This window comes from Schistocerca nitens, chromosome 7 (genome assembly GCF_023898315.1).
Source record: "Schistocerca nitens isolate TAMUIC-IGC-003100 chromosome 7, iqSchNite1.1, whole genome shotgun sequence".
Taxonomy (NCBI): Eukaryota; Metazoa; Arthropoda; class Insecta; order Orthoptera; family Acrididae; genus Schistocerca; species Schistocerca nitens.
In genome coordinates this window covers 267,140,644-267,163,238 of record NC_064620.1, presented here as the reverse complement: position 1 = coordinate 267,163,238, position 22,595 = coordinate 267,140,644, and the positions used below count along the sequence as shown (strand labels likewise).

Here is a 22,595-nt window from a genome sequence, read left to right as displayed (position 1 = left end):
TTAGAATACCATGCATTAGAATTCAATGAAAGAGCAAAAAATTACAAAGATTGACAGACAGGATTCATTGTTTTGTGCATCAAAATGCACTTTGTGCTACATTTGCAGGCCTGGAGCTTGAGAAGAAATTGGTCGTGCGAATAGTAAAATTTCTGAATTCACATCTATTATTACATTGTCAGCTGAAATAGTTTCCAGTTATATGTTACTGCAAAGTATGTAGGTTAAGTCAAGGGGCATGCCTGGAATTATTTTTCAATTTAAAACTTGCTGCTGTTGAATTTATGAAGGAAAAAGGGGTGTAGAAATGAAAATTAGAAAATCAAGAAAGGAGTGCAGACTTCACCTTTCAAGTGGAGTTGACTGCACACTGCCCACAGTAAGGTAACTTCTTTCTGATTTGATGGTAATGCATTTACAACAAAAATCACATTATGGAAGGAAGACAGTCCAGATCCATAAGCTCACTGGCATCAAAGAAAGTGTGAGGTCTGAAAAATTCATTGTGGCCTAGAGAGAATTACAGGGATAGTTTTATAAAAATTTTGAGGACACTGTCAACTTCACATCTGTTTCAAAGCGGTTTCGAGACTGTTTGCTGTTTCAGTTGACAGCACCCCTGAGTATCTGCAGATGTAACTGATTAACCTGCAAGGTAGTTCCAATTATAACAAATCTTTTTACATTAAAACTGTCCACGATGTCTATATTGGTTTCCTCAAGTAGAGCTTCCACGTCTCCATAATGCTACAATATTTCAATCAACATAGCTGTGTGAAAGACCTTTTTTGGATTATGAAACTAAATAAGTCAAGATTGTGTGGCAACCTCAGTGCAAAGCTCTTTAAAATTGTACAATTTAAGCCAGGTTTTCACTGGAGCAAACAAGCTAACAAGCGCGAGCAAAAGAGAATTCTGTCTGGTGTACCCAGTAGGCCTCTTGCAGGTCTTTCAAGTGGATGCCTCTGCAGCTACTTATGTGTCCCTAACCTTCCCCAGTTACCTAATCAGAAAATGGAGACATGCAGTTTAACATGGAATCTGTACCACTTGTCTTTTGTGCCCTCTCCAACATCTGTGAGCAGTGGATGATGCTCTGTTAAAAATCATAATGAAAAAGTTGTGGTTTGCACGAAATTTGATCCCACACTCTCTGGATCATGAAGTGCATGCTTTGCCACTAGACCACTTTTGTTTTACTGATTTGCCACTAGACCACCTTACACGCATAGTGGAAATGCTAGCTGTGTAACCTCTTGAGATAATGCTCACCTTCAGTAATTAGTGTTCTGTTTATAAACTTCCCCTTAATAGTAATGAGCAGCCAGGGAAAAATGGCAGCCAACATACAAGGAAAATTTTGTACCAGTGCTAATGAGAGATGTAGATGCACTTCCATGTAAAGGGCGTGATCTCCATGCATGTCACGCTTTCATACAAATTAATACTTAAATTATTCCTTCCCTGCGCCATTTTGCATACTCTGTAAATAACAGTGCACCCACCATGCAAAATAATCCTCATTGATTAGCAGAGTTTTGCATTGTGGCTGTAACAAGATGTAGTTGTATCCTGTATGCCAAATATTAGCTCCAAAAACTAATAACACAGCATTCATAGGCAATGTGCACTACCTCGTGTTCTCTTCCATTCCTTCTAGTATAAATGATTCTACCCACATACAAGTGAATGATAGTGAATCTTCTGCAAATGCTCATTTGCATGTGTTCACTTTTATTCACTCCATTGTAAACCAGGCTTTAGGTGCATAGAATTGGTGTCCGTTAATTCTGGATGATTCCAATAAGCGGCGCTGCATGAATGATTCATCAAGTTGCACGCTAGGTGGGCAGGGCTGTACAAAACACTGTTATAAGCAGTTCTTCATGTTGAAAAAATGTGTAACTTGAACATTTTTTACAAAAAATTTGCAGTGCCTCTCAGCAGCTAAAATTTTGGCAGTGCATTTCTTTTGTTGTCTTCTTCCTGTATCAAAAATTTTGGGGTTGATTTTGACGTGTCTTATTGGACCATTTCCTTGTGAGACTGATCTCCTGCATGCAATGGCAGAACCTGCCTTGACACAATCCCGCAAGAAAATAGATGTGGATGAATGCAACTAGTTAGAGATATATTGCACTGTGTACAGACACTACCAGGTTCACCGTCACCTCTTACAATTATTTTTGTTTGAACTATTGTATGTGTGGCTACTCTCAAATAAAAACATACATGCTTTCACTATACATGTCAAAGTGGGACTTACATCAAACTGAACATTGATCTGGAAGAAAGTTAACATATTGTTCAGTCCAGTGCAACTGCTGCTGCTTCTGATGTGTAGTGAGTGGTACGCCTTGCTTACTTTCAAAATCATTTGGAGCCTTCTACATATATTACTCTCTAACAGCATTTTCCAGCAAGCATGGCAAAATCAGATCATAGTTCAGATATTTCATACAGCTTTATAGTATTTTCGAGTGTTTGAACAGAACCCTATGTTTTACCACAGTCTATGAAGCACTGAACATTAAACATTATCATCTAGCTACCTTTTTCTGACTGCAAACTGCTTCAGTGTGTCAACTGACCTCTTGCTGCAATCAGTCTAGAAAGTAAGGCCTCAGTATAATTTAACCAAGTCAGCAAACCCACCAGCTACTATGCATTCTCACAGCACCAACTAACACCTCACTTTAAATATGCAATTGCTGCATTGTCAGAGGATGTTAGTGGACTTACTGACACTGATTTGCATGTGGCAGTTGCAGTGTAACTGTTTTTCTGGTGGTAAATGTTGTCAACAGAAAATAATTCACAGCAAACATCTTTACAAAATATTATTTTTGTCAATGATAGCTGAAGTGTGTGTTGTTGTTGTTGTTGTTGTTGTTGTTGTTGTTGTTGTTGTCTTCAGTCCATGCTACTCTATCCTGTGCAAGCTTCTTCATCTCACAGTACCTACTGCAACCTACATCCTTCTGAATCTGTTTAGTGTATTCATCTCTTGATATCCCTCTGATTTTTACCCTCCACACTGCTCTCCAATACTAAATTGGAGAGCCCTTGATGCCTCAGAATAAGTCCTACCAAGTGATCCCATCTCCTAGTGAAGTTGTGCCACAAATTTCTCTTCTCCCCAATTCTATTCAATACCTCCTCATTAGTTATGTGATCTACCCATCTAATCATCATCATTCTTCTGTAGCACCATATTTTGAAAGCTTCTATTCTCTTTTTGTCCAAACTATTTATCGTCTATGTTTCACTTCTGCACATGGCTACAATCCATACAAATACTTTCAGAAATGACTTTCTGACACTTAAATCTATATTCGATGTTAACAAATTTCTCTTCTTCAGAAACGCTTTCCTTGCCATTGCCAGTCGACATTTATATCCTCTCTACTTCGACCATCATCAGTTATTTTGCTCCACAAATAGCAAAACTCATTTGCCACTGTAAACATCTCGTTTCCTAATCTAATTACCTGAGCATCACCCAATTTAATTAGACTACATTCCATTATCCTTGTTTTGCTTTTGTTGATGTTCATCTTATATCCTCCTTTCAAGACACTGTCCATTCCGTTCAACTGCTCTTCCAAGTCCTTTGCTGTCTCTGACAGAATTACAATGTCATCGGCGAACCTCAAAGTTTTTATTTCTTCTCCATGGATTTTAATTCCTACTCTGAATTTTTCTTTTGTTTCCTTTACTGCTTGCTCAAAATACAGATTGAATAGCATCGGGGAGAGGCTACAACCCTGTCTCACTCCATTCCCAACCACTGCTTCCCTTTCATACCCCTCAACTCTTATAACTGCCATCTGGTTTCTGTACAAATTGTAAATAGCCTTTCGCTCCCTGTATTTTACCCCTGCCACCTTCTGAATTTGAAAGAGAGTATTCCAGTCAACATTGTCAAAAGCCTTCTTTAATTCTACAAATGCTAGAAATGTAGGTTTGCCTTTCCTTAATCTATTTTCTAAGATAAGTCATAGGGTCAATACTGCCTCACGTGTTCCAACATTTCTACAAAATCCAAACTGATCTTCCCCGAGGTCGGCTTCTACCAGTTTTTCCATTCGTCTGTAAAGAATCTGTGTTAGTATTTTGCAGCTGTGGCTTATTAAACTGATAGTTCAGTAATTTTCACATCTGTCAACACCTGCTTTCTTTGGCATTGGAATTACTATATTCTTCTTGAAGTCTGAGGGTATTTCGCCTGTCTCGTACATCTTGCTCACCAGGTGGTAGACTGGGTGTCTGTGTTGTCCTCATCATTTCATCATCATTCATGCAAGTGGCGAGATTGGACTGAGAAAAGGTTGGGAATTTGTACAGGCCTTGATAACTGTGCTGTTGAGAGCCCCACAATCCAAACATCATCATCACCAGATGGTAGAGTTTTGTCAGGGCTGGCTCTCCCAAGGCTATTAGTAGTTCTAATGGAATGTTGTCTACTCCTGCGGCCTTGTTTTGGCTTAGGTCTTTCAGTCCTCTGTCAAACTCTTCATGCAGTTTCATATCTCCCATTTCATCTTCATCTACATCCTCTTCCATTTCCATAATATTGTCCTCAAGAACATCGCCCTTGTATAGACCCTCTATATACTCCTTCCACTTTTCTGCTTTACCTTCTTTGCTTAAAACTGGGTTTCCCTCTGAGCTCTTGATATTCATGCAAGTGGTTCTCTTTTCTCCAAAGGTCTCTTTAATTTTCCTTTAGGCAGTACCTATGTTACCCCTAGTGATACACACCTCTACATCTTTACATTTGTCCTCTAACTATCCCTCCTTTACCATTTTGTAGTTCCTGTCGATCTCATTTTTGAGATGTTTGTATTCATTTTTGCTTGCTTCATTTACTGCATTTTTGTATTTTCTCCTTTCATCAATTAAATTCAATATTTCTTCTGTTACCAAAGGATTTCTATTAGCACTTGTCTTTTTACCTACTTGATCCTCTGCTGCCTTCACTATTTCATCTCTCAAAGCTACCCATTTTTCTTCTATTATATTTCTTTCCCTCATTCCTGTTAATCGTTCCCTAATGCTCTCCCTGAAGCTCTCTACAACCTCTGGTTCTTTCAGTTTGTCCAGGTCCTATCTCCTTAAATTCCCACCTTTTTGCAGTTTCTTCAGTTTTAATCTACAGTTCATAACAAATAGATTGTGGTCAGAGTCCACATCTGCCCCTGGAAATGTCTTACAATTTAAAACCTGGTTCCTAAATCTCTGTCTTGCCATTATATAATCTATCTGACACCTTCCAGTATCTCCAGGCTTCTTCCATGTATACAACCTTCTATGATTAAGTTATGCACTGTGAAAAATTCTACCAGGCAGCTTCCTCTTTCATTCCTTACCCCCATTCCATATTCACTTACTATGTTTCCTTCTCTTCCTTTTCCTACTATCGAATTCCAGTCACCCATGACTATTAAATTTTCGTCTCCCTTCACTGTCTGAATAATTTCTTTTATCTCATCAAACATTTCATCAGTCTCTTTGTCATCTGCAGAGCTAATTGGCATATAAACTTGTACTACTGTGGTAGGTGTGGGCTTCGTATCTATGTTCTTGAAATTTGCTAGGTGTAAGTCAGTTTGTTCAAAATAATAAATGCTGATCAGAACTTATCTTCATTTCATTGTATCACTGCAGTCATTTCCTTTAAGTTTCTTAAGTGAAAATGGATCAGAAAACATAGCAGTTCTGAAAGGACATGAAAAGTCAGGTACAGTTTCAGGTCTAAAATTATGTCACAGAGTGCTGCTAAAGATCTTGCATCTTACTGGTCCTTCCACATGATTTATCATGGATCTTATGTACTTTTACTAACAATTGATGTATAGTTGTGTATAGCAAATTCACCAATTACAATTACAGAAGTTGTTGATAATTACAAAAAACATTATCATACAGTTCTACAATTGAAACATGTGAAATAAGGAGCAAAGGCAATTACTGAGCTCTTGTTTTCATGGAAAATAAAGGGAATGATATGAATAAACAAAGCTAATTACATTTTTGTTAATTACACTGAAACTGCATTATCCCAAATATTCCTATCATGTTTGCCTTTTTAAATATGAGTACATTATGTTTTAAACATTCCAGTATGGAATAATGACAGTGTTATGATAAGGATAGATTGGTACTCACCATATAGTGGAGACATTGAGCTGCAGAGAGAGAGAGAGAGAGAGAGAGAGAGAGAGAGAGAGAGAGAGCTGAAGTCTTTAGTGCCATATCCTCGAAGTCCTCCATAAATCAATTGGTGACTACAGGCAATAAAATAATACCCATAACCACTCCATCATTCTGTTAAAAAATGGTGGCATTAAATGAAAAATATTTGTATGTCAGCATATGATGACAAAGTTTCAACCAACTCTTCATCCAGTTTATCACTAGTCACAGGGACTCTTCCAGAAGGATGCCGGGAAGCAGAGATTTCACATCAAAACTCGCTAGTAAATCTGAAAGACCCAGCCTCAAAAATTTCAACTGTTGAATAAAATCCACAGAGTAGGAGGTATAGTGTTCACAACTGCCAACATGTGGGCTTAGTACCGATGTGAAATACTTCACAGGGTCATAAGTGGGTGCACCAAAATTACTAATAATAGGGTGTAGAGGAACCCCTTCTTTATGTAACTTTGACACAGCATACAACCTAGGCAGAACAGCAGCACTAGGATGAAGTTTCTTGTGTAAATCTTCAGATAATGAGCTCTTTTTCAAAACTGAAAGCATCTTGCACAGCCCTTTCTTTGGGATCACTAGACAGTCTTCTGTGAGCTAGGTCATTGAGTAGGAAATCCGTTTTAAGGATATAATCATCCCATGTTAATACAACCCTGGCACTCCTCTTGTCAGCTGGTAAAATTACTACTTCGTCGTCATTCCTAAGGGAACAAATAGCTTCTCTCTCTCTCTCTCTCTCTCTCTCTCTCTCTGTGTGTGTGTGTGTGTGTGTGTGTGTGTGTGTGTGTGTGTGTGTGTGTGTGTAGAAGAGATGTTATCCCATGGTAGCCAAGCCCAACAAAACTTGTGGGGCACTTTTTGTCTTGCAACTTCTGCCTGGTCTTCAGGGAAGATATATACTGCTTGTCCTACAGAGCAGATAAATTCTGTAACAGAAACACTCTTTGCAGGGGGAGCAAAATTTAAACATTTCTCCACTTAGGGCAGTGCCACCAGCTCAGCCCTGGATGGCAGCAACTGTGATGGGTAGCACATGCTCCCTGTATGGTACTGATGCCTATATAAGATGACAGTTTGTAGTCTTGGCATCAGTTTTCAGGGAATACAGCAGCAGTATTCTCCTGAAGAAGGCAGGCAGTTGGATTGCTGAAATACTGAATCGTGCTGATTTTAGGATCTGGCAGCAAAACCGAAGAGACTTTAAAGATTGTTGACTGGTGTTGAGTTCCGTATGTTTCACTGTTCACTATACATGGTTCAAGTTTCCCTTTATCTTTCTGCTGGTAAGTGTCTCTGAAATGTCTGTAATGCTTTTAAATTTTTTCACATTAGTTTACAGTCATCTTCAAGAAATAGTTTGGTAACAATTATCAGCACTCATTACTTACCATTGCCAATATTCTCCATAATTCACTTATGCCAAACAGATCAAATAAATTATTTCAAACTTAAGCAGTGCAGGAGTGTTCACGACAGCTTCTTTATTAAAAACTTCCTGGCAGATTAAAACTGAACTGGACCGAGACTCACCCAGGAAGTTTGCCTTTCATTGTGGAAGCTTCTTTATTATTTATGTCTTTTCATCTGATTTTTGCATTAAACAAACTTTGTTGTTTTATAGGGTCATTAACAAACCTGGAAATGCTTCACAATTGCTAAATATGTTTGGAAATGGATGTACATCCTAATCTCCATTCCGTCCCACTCTCTGTCCATCTCCTCCTTGTTCCTTACTATGGTTAGTTCTTCTTCATCTCTGTTCACCTCCTCTTCTCTTTGACTGTGAAGCTTTTATATTGGTGTTGCAAAGGAAACCTTGATTGGGAACTAAAATTGCTTAAAATCAATGGGTAAATTGGTTTGGCTCATTGGTATATGGGATGTGGGGATAGCTGCTTGAATGACAACATTTCTCATGGTTTGAATCTCTGAATTGATGGGATTACAAAGTTTCAGATGATTCATATTTTGTAGTAATATTCTAATCATAAGCCAATAAACCATAAATATGACTTTCCTGTTTTCTGTTAAAACTGAGTGTGAGCAATAAAATGAAACAGCACATTGTTGTGTATACAAATTTTGTTTAAAATTATAACTAGGGGAAAAGAATATGTATATATAGGAGAAACAATTTGTCTACTTGTTTAAATGCCCAGATGTATTTAAAATTGACTATGAGAAACAAAACTAAACCAAACATTTCCACAGTATATAAAGTCTTCTGAACATTATCTCTCTCTCTCTCTCTCTCTCTCTCTCTCTCTCTCTCTCTCTCCCTCCCTCCCCCTCCCTCCCTGCCCCCTCCCCCCTCTTCTCCCTCCCTCTCCCTCTCCATTGCCTCCTTCCCCCTTTTCCTTTCCATGTAGTCCTCCTACTCCCCTACTCTCTTTTTGACCTTGAGCCTTGCTTATTGTTATTGCAAACAAAACCTTGACTGGGAAATAGTCACGTAAAATGAATGGGTAAATTACTTGGGATCATTAACACTAGGGGCCCAGGTGAGTCCTCTAGGTCTGTGACAATAGTGGTTTCAATGGTAATATCTCTTGTAGCTTTAATCTGTGAGTGGATAAGACAGCAAATTTTTGTATGATTTAGATTCCATAGTACAGTAGTAGTCTAATCATAAGTTGATAACACCATGAATACAACATTCCTCTTTCCTCTTAAAACAGACTGCCGTGAAGAAAACAAAACAGCACAATTTTGTGTTGCAGCTTATGTTTAAAATTATATGCATGTGGAGAAAGAATATATGGAAGAAACAATTTGTCTAATGGTTTAAATACCCTGATATCTAAGTTAAAACTCACTGTGAGAAGGAAAATGATACCACACATTTTCTCCACACAGCACTTTGTTTCTTACAGTCAGTTTTAACATAAAAATCTGAACACTATTGTTTAAAAAGTCATATAGCCTATGTCCATCTCAGTGTTAGCAGAGTATCATGTAAATAACTGAAGTAAAAGCATCAATAACTTTCTGATATTTTTGCTAACAATGTTTCCCCTTTACATCACATACAAGTTGTGTCCAAAAAGTCACGAAATATATTTTTTTAAAGTAGTTATGGGTGAGATATGTGCAAAGCTTTAAAATTATTCAAAGTAGTACCGTTAGCATCTACATATTTTTTCTAGCACTTCACCCTTGACTGGTAAGCCTCCTGGAAGGCCTCAACTTGAATCTCATTTAAGAGTGTTGTCGCAACCTTTTGAATGTCTTCAGTGCTCTCAAAACAGCATCTTTTGAATGTGGTTTTAATCCTGGGGAACAGGAAGGCCAAGTGTGTAGGGTGCCTGCAGTGGCATTGCCAAGTTGTGCTTGCTCAGGTACTTGCTGACGTGCAGACACATGTAGCTGGGCGCATTGTCATGATGCAGCAGCCAGTTAGTGGTGATGTCTTTTTGCACTTGGAGGATCCTTTTTTAAAATCTTTTCAGGACATTAACATAGTGAAGAACATTAACAGTCTGTCCTTGGGGTACAAACTCTTTGTGCACCATACCCTTGCTGTCAATTTTCACCTTGGATTGTGCCATTCTGAACTTTGGCACTTTTTTTCAGGTTGCACACGGAAGTACATGTCTTGTTGCTAGTAATGGTGTTGTCCAAATAATCCAGTTCAGTGTCCACACATTCCAACAGTTCACTCATGATAAACACTCGATTGGCCGTTTGTTCATCTGACAGAGTTTTTGGTACCAACTTGGTGCACACTTTTTTCATGTGCAGCTCCTCAATAACAATGCTGAACACGGAACTTTTTAGAATGTTCAGTGTGTCAGCTAAAAACTGAACACTCAATCAGCTGTCAGAATTCAACAATTCATAAACACAATTCACATTGTCTTTGTTTCTACTTGCTGGTAATCTTCCAGAGCAAGGGCCATCATTTACCCCTTCCTGGCTGTCCTTAAACTTCTTCACCCACCTTGTAACTTGCCCGTTACTCATTGCAGACTCCCTGTAGGCTTGCTTTAGTATTGTGTGCATCTTGGAATGTTTTTTATTGAGCTTTGTGCAGAAATTCATGGCCCAACGTTGTTCAACTGCATCAACCATCCACATGTTGTAATGAGGTCACGAAGCAGAGGTGCACTTATTCAGTGATGCTGATGCTACTGGTGCTCAGAGCAGACTGAGGTTTGGTGCACTATAAAGCTTCTGATGTAAATTCACACCACATAAGCACCTTTTCACAATGAAGTGGTATCAGTATATATAGGAGATATACAGGAGATGACCCCTACATGTCCTGTTACCTGTACTGTAACTGGTAAATGCTATGAGAGTCTTTTGTGCACAATCGTCATTCCAGCCCTTCAACAGCATGGGTGTGTGATAAGATCACTTTTATGCAAGATGGCACTGCTCCACACACTGCACAGCAAGTGGAGCTGCTGGTACAAACATATTTCAAAAATGCTAAAATTATTAGCCGTCATTCCTCTATAGCCTGGTCTTTCAGATCACCTGATCTTAATCTGTGTGACTTCGGTTGTGGGGTTATATGAAAGATGTTGTGTTCAGTACTCCAATTATGAACATATTTGAATTGAAGTCATGCATTGAGCAAAACATTCTGAATGTGATCCCTGAGACACTTCGATCTATTGTAGAACATTCTATTTCTCAATTTCAACTTGGAGCAGATAATGGTGGACAGCACTCTGAGTTTTGCACCAGTCTCATGACAGTTAGAAACTGATTTAATTTTGCTTTTTATGTGGCTTTTGGCCCCAGGACAATTAAAAACCAATGTCATTTCACTTTTTATGAGTTTTTTGCCTCAGGACAATTAAAAACTTCTCCTACCCAGTGTGATACAATCTTGTCATTGTCAATGAGCTTAGCTAACTACCAGTGGCACAACTATGAATTGCCAAATTTGTGCAATCATTCCTAATGAAGAGCATGGATGGTGTAATGTGCAACTCAATCCATAGCCATAATTGTGTGATTGATCTGTCAGTTTTAGCGGATCCCATTTATGTTAAGACGCTTACAGCGCCACCTATTGGTAGAATTTTTGTTAATTTTTTCCCCCTCAAGAATTCCCACCTGCATCAATAATATGCTGTTCTAATTTAATGTCACTCTGAGCTGTGGTTGTGTTTCTACAGCATTTTGAAACTGGAACTATAATTATGGACACACTGTAGTAGTATAGATTAGATTGTGGAATGGTGACTGCATTTGATTTGGGAGATTTGTGTGGTTGGTTATAATACTACTTCATGACTGTATGACCTGAGATTAATATTTATGCAATGAATATTTCCAAGTTCAGTTTCATCCAGATTCCCTTCTCATGTTCTTCTAAGTTCAACTGCTTGATACAATCAGCCTGTAGTGAATGAAATCCAAACCTAATTAGGTTTTTGGTTCAAGGCACCAGGAAACAATGCAGTTTTTTTTATTATTATTATTATTCTGTAACATTTCCGGTGTGTTACTTACATATAAAAAACATTACAGTCCTAAGCAGTGAATGCAGGACACTGTCTATAATATTTGTTTTTTCTTTCTGTTCCTATGGTAAAACATTAAAGTACATTTTTTCTTTTAGAATGAAGATAATATCCAGGCTAATCAGTACCATAACCCTTACTGAGAAAAGACTACACTTTTTATCTTCTCAGTGAAGACTTATGTAGTTTCTGTTTTGTGTTGTAACATCTGTAAATACGTGTCATCATAAGATTGTGCAGCACTTAGAATTCAAAGGCACACATGGGAATTTCGGACAATAAATAATGCGTTACTATTGGAGAAGGAGCAGGTAGTAAAAATCAATCACCAGACATGGTTTCACAGTGATGAAGTACAAATATGAATTTTCTTTATTCCTTTCTGTTTGCATTTTTAAGCAGGCACAGACAACATACTATGAAATGCCAATTGTCAACAGAAGGTAACAACTTCATTGAAATTTTGAAACAGAATAATTTTAAGATTGTAATTGAACCATGAATGCTGGAGACTATCATTTCATTAGCTTCAGTGCTATGGAGTAAAGATGATTCCTCTTCAGGAAAGTATACAAGAAAAATATGCAGAAAAGGTTAATTTTTATTTTGTACATCATATTTCATAAAGCTGCCTTGTAATGTAGCATCACAGACAAATGCATATATTTAATAGTACACTATTTTCTTTTAATATTTCAGGGCTCTTTATCGATTTATTAAATTTAGTAATCAGCTGAGGTTTATGTATTGGCGCAAACACACGATACCAAAAATTTTCAGGGAAGTGGTCCGTAGAAATCCAAATAAAGTTGCCTTCTACTTTGAAAATAAGCAGTGGACTTTTTCTGAGGTAATTCAATGCAATTCTTTTCCTAAATTTCAGTTAATTAGGATCTTGCAAACACATAACCAACATGTTTCATTTCATGCCATCTAGGTAGAAAAATATACAAATAAAATAGCAAATTATTTCAAAAAACAAGGCTACAAAAAAGGAGACTGCATTGCTGTAATGATGGATTCCAAACCAGAATTTGTTTTTGTTTGGCTTGGTCTTGCAAAAATTGGTGTCGTGGCAGCTCTTATAAACTCAAACCTCCGAAAGGCACCACTGACTCACTGCATTACAGCTGCAAATAGTTGTGCTATTATATTTGGCTCTGAAGTTTCAGAAGGTAATATATATGTTTATAAATATATGTATATGGTTATTTACAGTATCAATGTTGAAATTAGAATGTAAACTATTTGCATGTGGTCACATGTATTACAACAAAATTTATAATTAATATTAAAAAGAGTCATCTTATCATAAGTTGTTCTCATATTTGTAAATCCCATGTTTACACAGTAAATAAAGTTAATCAGTAATGAAGTTAATCGGCAAATGTAGCAAATTGAGGACAAGCATGAAACTCTTAGTCTCTAAAGATTGTAATATGATGAAGTGCTATTTTTCAGATCAGGCCAAGAATGTTTTGAAGTAATTTGAAATTCTCTCCTCTGGTATTAAAGTCATATACTGATGTTGCTTTAGAGTACAAGCCACACATCAGAAAAGAGTGGGTAGGTCACATGAAACTGAATTTAGGTCCTCTATCGATCAGCCATGTAAACCACTGGACTGGGGCATCAGTCGTATACACTGAATTTTTATAGTATAGTTCTAACCCAATTTATCTAGAAAGTTAGTAAAGGCAAACCAACAACAACAGAGGTTTTAAATCAGCTATCAGTAAACTGGAAATTATAATGAGTGGTGAAAACATTGAAACTTCATCCTGTATGTTCTCACTGCTAAAAAAACTTGTAACTTACCCCACATATATACATTCGGCACTAGTAAAACAAAGCAGCTGCATCAGTAAAAAACTACATGACAGTTAAAACTTTGTCATTCATGCATTCATTCATTCATCAAGTTCTGTAGATCCCCCCCAAGAAGGAAGGATATGGAATGAGTCAAGATATACATTAACAAAAGACAAAGAAATAGCAAGTTATTGCAGAAACTTAACTTAATCTGTATGCTGTATTAACAGTAAACTGTCACTCTACTGCTTCATGTTAGTCATGTTATGCTATCCAAATTTAATGACATAAATTAGAAAGAAAGCTGCTATTCTGAAAAGGAAAAAAAAAATAGTTGCTGCCTACTCAGTTTTGCAATATGGCTGCTGTTTTTCTGCAGTTAATTTATTTACTAGATTATAATAGTATTATTCAAAGAAATACTTTCATATGTCTGTAAATACTGAGTCTTATTTCCATTAAGCTACTACTTGTTGACCAGATTCCCCTGTAGCTAACACAACTTCTCAATTCCTGAATTTAGATATTGAGGTAATTTGTAGAAAGAGATACTAATGAGGTATGTTTCCAATTTTATTTTGTTGGTGGAGACACTTTGACTCACATCAGCCAAGAACTCTGGAATAATTGTTTGTGTTCCAGCGAAGATAGATTATGGTGTGAAAATGGACCACAGTTACATGATAGTTGTTATACTCAGAAGTTATGTGAAACAACAGTATTGATGAAGAAAGGTTTATACAGCAAAATAAGTGTTTTGCGACCAATTATAGGTATGTAATTGGTGAAAAAGGTCTAAAAACAGTGGATCTGATGTAAATAATTGAAATAAAGTGAATGCAGGGAAACTGGAGAAGTAGAAACTGTGAATATTTGAGATGTTGTGCTGTGTAAGGTGGAGAAAGTTAGCTAGTTCATACTCCAAGCCTAGTCATGGTTTACTGTAATACTAGTATGTAATGACATAAGTTAACTGCAACAAAGAAGCTACTGCTTCATCTTAACTTAATTTTGCTATTGTGAAACTCTGTTTTCTATGCCACACAGTGTCTCCATATTAACTTCCAGAATTTTTAATATTATTATTCATATTGTTAAATGAAAAATATCCTCCTCCAAATCCTCATGAACCCTCCTCCCTCAAAGCATGACATTCTGCAATATCCCCATCTTGTACAATATCCATGTCTGCCCATATGCCACTCTTGCTAGCAGTCCCTTGGCGTAGTAGCCATGTGCCTGTGAGTGATTGAGGAGTGGGATATGTCCCATTCATTCAGTGATAACTTCTTGTCCCTGTCTTGTCAATGCCATAGCAGTATTCACATACCAGCTTTGTTGCAACCATTGCCCAACATTGTGTGGGGTAACAAAAAACTACACAATCATATGTCGGCCACGACTATCCTGTGACAATGATGTAGAGGCTTGTCTCACTAGGGGTAAGATAGATACTGCCTACAGGAAAATTAAAGAGACCTTTGGAGAGAAGAGAACCACTTGTATGAATATCAAGAACTCAGATGGAAACCCAGTTCTAAGCAAAGAAGGGAAGGCAGAAAGGTGGAAGGAGTATATAGAGGGTTTATACAAGGGCAATGTGCTTGAGGACAATATTATGGAAATGGAAGAGGATGTAGATGAAGACGAAATGGGAGATAAGATACTGCGTGAAGAGTTTGACAGAGCACTGAAAGACCTGAGTCGAAACAAGGCCCCGGGAGTAGACAACATTCCATTAGAACTACTGATGGCCTTGGGAGAGCCAGTCATGACAAAACTCTACCATCTGGTGAGCAAGATGTATGAGACAGGCGAAATACCCTCAGACTTCAAGAAGAATATAATAATTCCAATCCCAAAGAAAGCAGGTGTTGACAGATGTGAAAATTACCGAACTATCAGTTTAATAAGTCACAGCTGCAAAATACTAACGCGAATTCTTTACAGACGAATGGAAAAACTAGTAGAAGCCGACCTCGGGGAAGATCAGTTTGGATTCCGTAGAAATGTTGGAACACGTGAGGCAATACTAACCTTATGACTTATCTTAGAAGAAAGATTAAGAAAATGCAAACCTACATTTCTAGCATTTGTAGACTTAGAGAAAGCTATTGACAATGTTAACTGGAATACTCTCTTTCAAATTCTGAAGGTGGCAGGGGTAAAATACAAGGAGCGAAAGGCTATTTACAATTTGTACAGAAACCAGATGGCAGTTATAAGAGTCGAGGGGCATGAAAGGGAAGCAGTGGTTGGGAAAGGAGTGAGACAGGGTTGTAGCCTCTCCCCGATGTTATTCAATCTGTATATTGAGCAAGCAGTAAAGGAAGCAAAAGAAAAATTCGGAGTAGGTATTAAAATTCATGGAGAAGAAGTAAAAACTTTGAGGTTTGCCGATGACATTGTAATTCTGTCAGAGACAGCAAAGGACTTGGAAGAGCAGTTGAACAGAATGGACAGTGTCTTGAAAGGAGGATATAAGATGAACATCAACAAAAGCAAAACGAGGATAATGGAATGTAGTCAAATTAAATCGGGTGATGCTGAGGGAATTAGATTAGGAAATGAGACACTTAAAGTAGTAAACGAGTTTTGCTATTTAGGGAGTAAAATAATTGATGATGGTCGAAGTAGAGAGGATATAAAATGTAGACTGGCAATGGCAAGGAAATCGTTTCTGAAGAAGAGAAATTTATTAACGTCGAGTATAGATTTAAGTGTCAGGAAGTCGTTTCTGAAAGTATTTGTATGGAGTGTAGCCATGTATGGAAGTGAAACATGGACGATAACTAGTTTGGACAAGAAGAGAATAGAAGCTTTCGAAATGTGGTGCTACAGAAGAATGCTGAAGATTAGATGGGTAGATCACATAACTAATGAGGAAGTGTTGAATAGGATTGGGGAGAAGAGAAGTTTGTGGCACAACTTGACTAGAAGAAGGGATCAGTTGGTAGGACATGTTTTGAGGCATCAAGGGATCACAAATTTAGCATTGGAGGGCAGTGTGGAGGGTAAAAATCGTAGAGGGAGACCAAGAGATGAATACACTAAGCAGATTCAGAAAGATGTAGGTTGCAGTAGGTACTGGGAGATGAAGAAGCTTGCACAGGATAGAGTAGCATGGAGAGCTGCATCAAACCAGTCTCAGGACTGAAGACCACAACAACAAGAACAGTGCAAGCTATTCAGATAGACGTTGTTGGTTTGCCAGCTACTTCAGATCTAGTGTCATCTGGAATTATTCCCAGTCCCCTTTCCACTCCACTACAGATTCTTTGCACCACGCAGCTGGCAAACGTACACTCACACGTCCCACTCCTAGACTCAGACCTCTTGTAATCACTGCCCTCATCCAGCTTTTCTGACTTCCCCACACCAATGTCTCTTCCCCTACCTGTTGCTTGGCACTTATTCCCTTCAAGAAACTCTGACCAATCACCCCAGTTACTGGCTTTCTACTTCCCTCTGTCTTTTATTTTTCTTTCTAATAATATCAGGAATTTTTCAATTTCAGTACTGTCCCAATACATTTACTCTATTTCTCCATTCTAGATTCGATTCAATTCAATTCAATTCAGTTTATTAGCGTCCTTGTAGTACATCATCAAAATGACATAGGACTTGTCAATAAACATTACAATTTAAAATACATGTACATGAAAATTTATAATTGAATTTACTTGTCACTTAGACATTACAATTTTAATAGAACTATAAGAACATTAACATAAAAATATACAAGTAGGATAACAACGTACAAAAGAAAAAAAAAAGCTGGTGATTCTCACATCAAAGATTATTTCCATTCTTACATTAACACTGTTTCACACTTTCATAGAAATAGCAAGTATTTAAATGTGAGCAATTACACATATTTATTATGTCAGGGAAATATTAACTGCGCTTTTAGTGTCAATGATTCATAAACTCTTCAGTACTGTAAAAACTATTGCTCAATAATATGTTTTTTAATTCCCTTTTAAATATGTGCAGTTTTGGTATTATTTTTAGTTCTTTGGGGAGAGCACTGTAGAGGATTTTGGGTTGGTATAATACACTTTTGTGATACATAGCTGTTTTATGAATTTCTGTGTGGAAATCATTCCTATTCCTTGTTTCGTAGTTGTGAAATTCTCTGTTTAATGTAGAAAATTCCTCGTGTTCTTTTAAGAAACATATGCTTTCATATATGTATAAGGATGGTAGTGTCATGATTTTTAATTCTTTGAAAGCATGCCTACAAGAGTCTCTATATCCTATACCTTTTATTATTCTGACTGCCTTCTTTTGTAGTCTAAATGAATGTTTTGTTAGACTGATGTTCCCCCAAAACTGTACACTGTATCTTAATAAACTGTGCATGAATGAGAAATAAACACATAACACTGTTTTAATATTACATGAGCTTTTAAGCATTCTAAGTATATAACATATTTGACTTAATTTTTTGTTCAATGCTTTTCCCATCTTAAGTGTTCATCAAACCATACTCCCAAGAATTTAGTGTATGATGCTTGTTCAATCTTACACTTGCCCAGTTCTACTGTAAGGTTAGTTTTTATTTTATTTGTAATATGTCTGAAGTTGATCCACGTTGTTTTTTTGGCATTCACAATGAGTCTGTTTTCATTAAACCATCTGTCTGCTTCGTCTGTTGCTAATGTGACTTTTTCCTGTAAGTCAGCTTCACTATTTGCTTTAACAAACAAACTTGTATCATCAGCAAACAGTACTGCCTCTGCTTCAGATAGTTGACTTGGTAGGTCATTGATAAATATTAAAAACAGTAATGGCCCTAATACAGATCCCTGGGGTACTCCATACAAAACTCTCTCGAATCTTGATGAATATGCCCTATCTGCATGGCTTATCTCCACCTTCTGATACCTGTCCAACAGATATGATTCAAACCATTTGTGGGCAACTCCACCTATCCCATAGGCATATAACTTCCTAAGCAGTAACTTATGGTCGATGACATCAAAGGCCTTTGATAAGTCTAAAAACAATCCACAATTTAATTCCTTTCTATTTATGGAATTTAGAACAAGTTGCAAAAAATGAAGATAGCTGTTTCAGCAGATCTTTACCACTCTTTCCTCAGAACTCTCCCAGCTTTGTGTAGCCTACACCTCCCACAAGCACATGGCTTGTCTGCCTGACAGTGCTCACGTTTACCAGTGTGGGAGCCAATTGTATGTTTCTGTTCCTGTCCCTGTGCCCTTCATCTGGTGTCCTCCATTCTTTTTGCTTGTGTGTATCCTATTATTAATAATCAACAGTGTAGGAAAGGATAAGATTTCTACTTACCATATAGAAGACACATTAAGTCAAAATACACACACACACACACACACACACACACACACACACACCAGAATGCAACTATCATGTGGTGGTATTGAAACAGCAATCTGGAGGGGGCAGAGAAGGGGAAGGGATAATAGTGGATGGCTGGGGAGAGAGAAGAACACTGTCTGGCAGAGTGTCAGAGAGGGCGGAAACTGTGAGTGGGAGACATGGGGACTGTATGTTACCATAGGTTGAGTGCGGGATAATTATGGGAGCGGAGAATGTTTTGTAACGATAACGCCCATCTGCACAGTCCAGAAAAGCTGGTGGTGGAGGGGAGGATCCAGATGCATAGGGTAGTGAAGCAGCCACTGAAATCAAGCACGCTATGGTCTGGTGCATGTTGTGCCACAGGGTGGTCTACCCTGCTCTTGGGCACAGTTTGGCAGGGGCTGTTCATCCTGATCGACAGCTGGTTGGTAGTCATGCAAGTATAAAAAGCTGTGCAATGATTGCAGCACAGGTGGTAAATAACATGGCTGCTTTCACAGGTGGCCTGACTCTGCATGGGATAGGATAAACTTGCGACAGGACTGGAATAAGAAGTGATGAGTGGGTGGATTGGGCAGGTGTTGCACCTGAGTCTTCCACAGAGATATGGTCCTTGTGGCAAGGGATTGGTATTGTGAGTGGCATAGGGGTGGACTGGGATGTTGTGAAGGTTGGGTGGGTGATGGAACACAACTCAGGTAGGATGTCCTTCATTTCAGGATGTGATGATAGCTAACAAAGCCCTGGAGAAGCATGTGAAACACTTACTCGAGTCCAGGGTAGTTACGGCTGACAAGAGGGCAGTCTTTGTGGCCGATTCTTGGGAGTTATGGGAGGATTGGGGGTGTGAGGGGAATGGCACAGGAGATCTGTTTGCAGACTAGCTCTGGGGGATAGTACTCGTCTGTGAAGGCCCTGTTGAGGCCCTCAGCATACTGAGCAAGGGAGTTCTTGTCACTGCAGATAAGCTGTCCCCATGCAGTCAGGTGGTATGGGAGGGATTTTTTGGTGTGAAGGGGTTGACAGCTGTCAAAATGCAGGTGCTTTTGGTGGCTGGTGGGTTTAATGTGGACAGAGGTGTGGATGGAGCCATCAGAGAGTAGGTGGTCAGTGTCAATGAAAGTGGCACACTGGATTGAATATGACAAAGTGAATGGGATGCAAGATAAGCTGCTTGGGTTGTGAAGGCCCTGAATCCAGATCACGAAGATATCATCAATGAACCTGAATCAGACTAGGTGTTTGGCATTTTGGGAGGCTGGGAAGGTTTGCTCTAGATGACCCATAAACAGGTTGGCATGGGGGGGGGGGTCGTCATGGCTGTGCTGCAGATTTATTTTTATACTTTCCCTTCAAAGTAGTAGTAATTGTGGGTTAGGATAAATTTAATAAGGTGTATGAGGAATGAGTTAGTGGGCTTGGGGTCTGAATGATGTTGGGAAAGGTAGTGTTCAATAGTGATAAGACCACAGGTATCACGGATGTTGGTGTATAGAGAGGTGGCGTCAACAGTGACAAGTAGAAATCCGGAAGCTAAAGGGGTGGGGATGGAGGAGAGTCGGAGAAGGAAGTGGTCAGTGTCTTTGACCAACACCTCCAACTAATTGCTTGTAACCTAGTGTCTCATGTCAATGTGGGCCAAAATTCTTTCAGTAGGGGCACAATTAACCAGCCACAATGGAGCATCCAGGATTGTAGGGTTTGTGGATTTTGGGGAGCATGAATGAGGTGGGAGTGCAAGGTGACATAGGGATGAGAAGAAGGGAAATGGATTCAGGGGAGAGGTTCCGGGAAGTGTCTAAGGATTTAAGCAGAGATTGGAGGTTGTGTTGGACTTCTGGGATGGGATCACTCTGTCAGAGTTTATAGGTGGAGGAATAAGATAATTGGTGGAGGCCTTCTGCCATGTAATCACTGTGATTCAAAACAGTGGTGGAACCTTTGTCTGCAGGTAGGACTATTAGGTCAGGATTTGTTTTGGGGTTGTGTATGGTTATTCTTTTTTCTGCTAAAAGTTTGGTGTTCTGAGGAAGGGGCCTGGGGAAGGATGGTGGGGCTAAGTTGGAGGTAAGGAATTCCTGGAAGAAAACCAGTGAGTGGTTTGGTAGGAGGGGAGGAGGATCACAGTTGGATGGTGGTATGAGATGGGAGAGGCAGTGTTCGAGTGTTGGAATTAGGTTGGTTTCAGTTGGAAGGATTGGTGGCAGAGAAGTGCTTCCAACATAGGAATCAACAGGAGTAAAGCAGGACTTTCACAAGACCAGCATGATTAAATTTGGGTGTAGGAATAAAAGTGAGGCCTTTGGATAGGACTGAAACTATTGTGAAGTTGAGAGTTTTGGTGGAAGGGTTAACAACATTGTTACGGGAATGTTTCAGGCCTCAATTTGGTGGAGTATTGGCAGGGAATTTTGGGAGCTGTGGCAAGTTGAAAAGGCAGGGTGTAGGTGCTATGAGGGGTGGGCAAGGAGGAATGCTGAGTGTCGGAACGGGGTTGGCTAGTGGTGCTGTGAGGTGGCAGTAGGATTGCAGCAGGTTGGATAACTTACGGTATTAGTGTCAGTGCTCCTCCAGGTGCTGGAGAGCAAGGGATTCAATTTTGGTGAAGTGATGTCTGGAGCACGGATTGCAGAATATTAGTATCTTGCAGAGGTAGTAGAGGAGGTACTGAGATGCCTGTGCCATGGAGATGTTTTTTTGCAGTACCAGGTTTGTAAGGACCAGGGAATGGCAGAATCTGAAAAGGTGTAGGTTATTGTGTAAGGAGGGGTGGGATCTAGAGAAAGGAACTTTTTAATTAGGTCTTTTTAGCAGATTCTATGGTTTATGCAGCATTTGCAAAACAGAATGTGGGACTGGGATTTAGATGGGGAAGGAAATAATTTTCTGAACTTGTGCAGAAAGATGGAGCAGGGATCCATTGTGGCAACAGTGGCTTAAACTAAATGGGAATGGCGCATAAATAGGCAAAATAGATGTTTATGGTTGTGAGAGGAACTGAATAAGAGAAAAGATGCATAAAAAATTCATAAAGACATGCAGAAACATGCAAAGGTAAGCAGAAACATGCACAGATATGTAAAAATATGCGCAAACATAAAACCACACAAAATGCATGAAACAACATAAAAATGTACAGAAATGTAGGAGAAAAGGAATCACAAGTTCATGTGGCATAGGCAGGTGTGGAAAATAAAACACTAAAGTACATCAGGGTGAGGGATAAGGGAGGATCAGTAGAAATAAATATAACTGTTGTGACAGTGCCACGACATTTAAGAGTGCCGCCACGACAGTACGCGCAAACGGCGATAGAGGCGCTCCGCAACTCGGCTGAGCACGGGAGTGCCACCTAGCTACGAACGGCGCCAGCCGCATTTCACGGCACGGCAGTCGAATGAGAGATACTGAGTTGTTATCATGTAACCAGCTATTGTTTCTAAGTGAGTGTGTTTGAATATCCACGCAATTATTGGTGATTAAAGGTTATAACACTTTTTGGTGACGAGGTCGGATATTTTCACTGCGTTGTGGATTTGTGTGTTCGTGACGGGGCAGACATGGAACAGCTTATGTAAGCGCTCATTGAACAACAAACACAGCTGACGGCTGCTATTCAGGCACAACAAACACAGCTGACGGCTGCTATTCAGGCACAACAAACACAGCTGCCGGCTGCTATTCAGGCGTTGTCGACGTCGCTTACTCATCGTCTGTCTTCCTCTTCTCCGCCTCCATTCC

General features: G+C 39.0%; 1 protein-coding gene across 1 annotated transcript in view; it reads left to right on the top strand.

Moving 5' to 3' along the window:
- The window catches only part of LOC126195404 (long-chain fatty acid transport protein 1-like), a 170,650-nt gene that overhangs the window by 86,756 nt on the left and 61,299 nt on the right, over positions 1-22,595 (top strand). The window contains exons 2-3 of the mRNA XM_049933996.1: positions 12,396-12,546; positions 12,634-12,871. Of these exons, the coding sequence (XP_049789953.1) occupies positions 12,396-12,546; positions 12,634-12,871 (389 nt within the window). The remainder of the gene's footprint in view (positions 1-12,395; positions 12,547-12,633; positions 12,872-22,595) is intronic.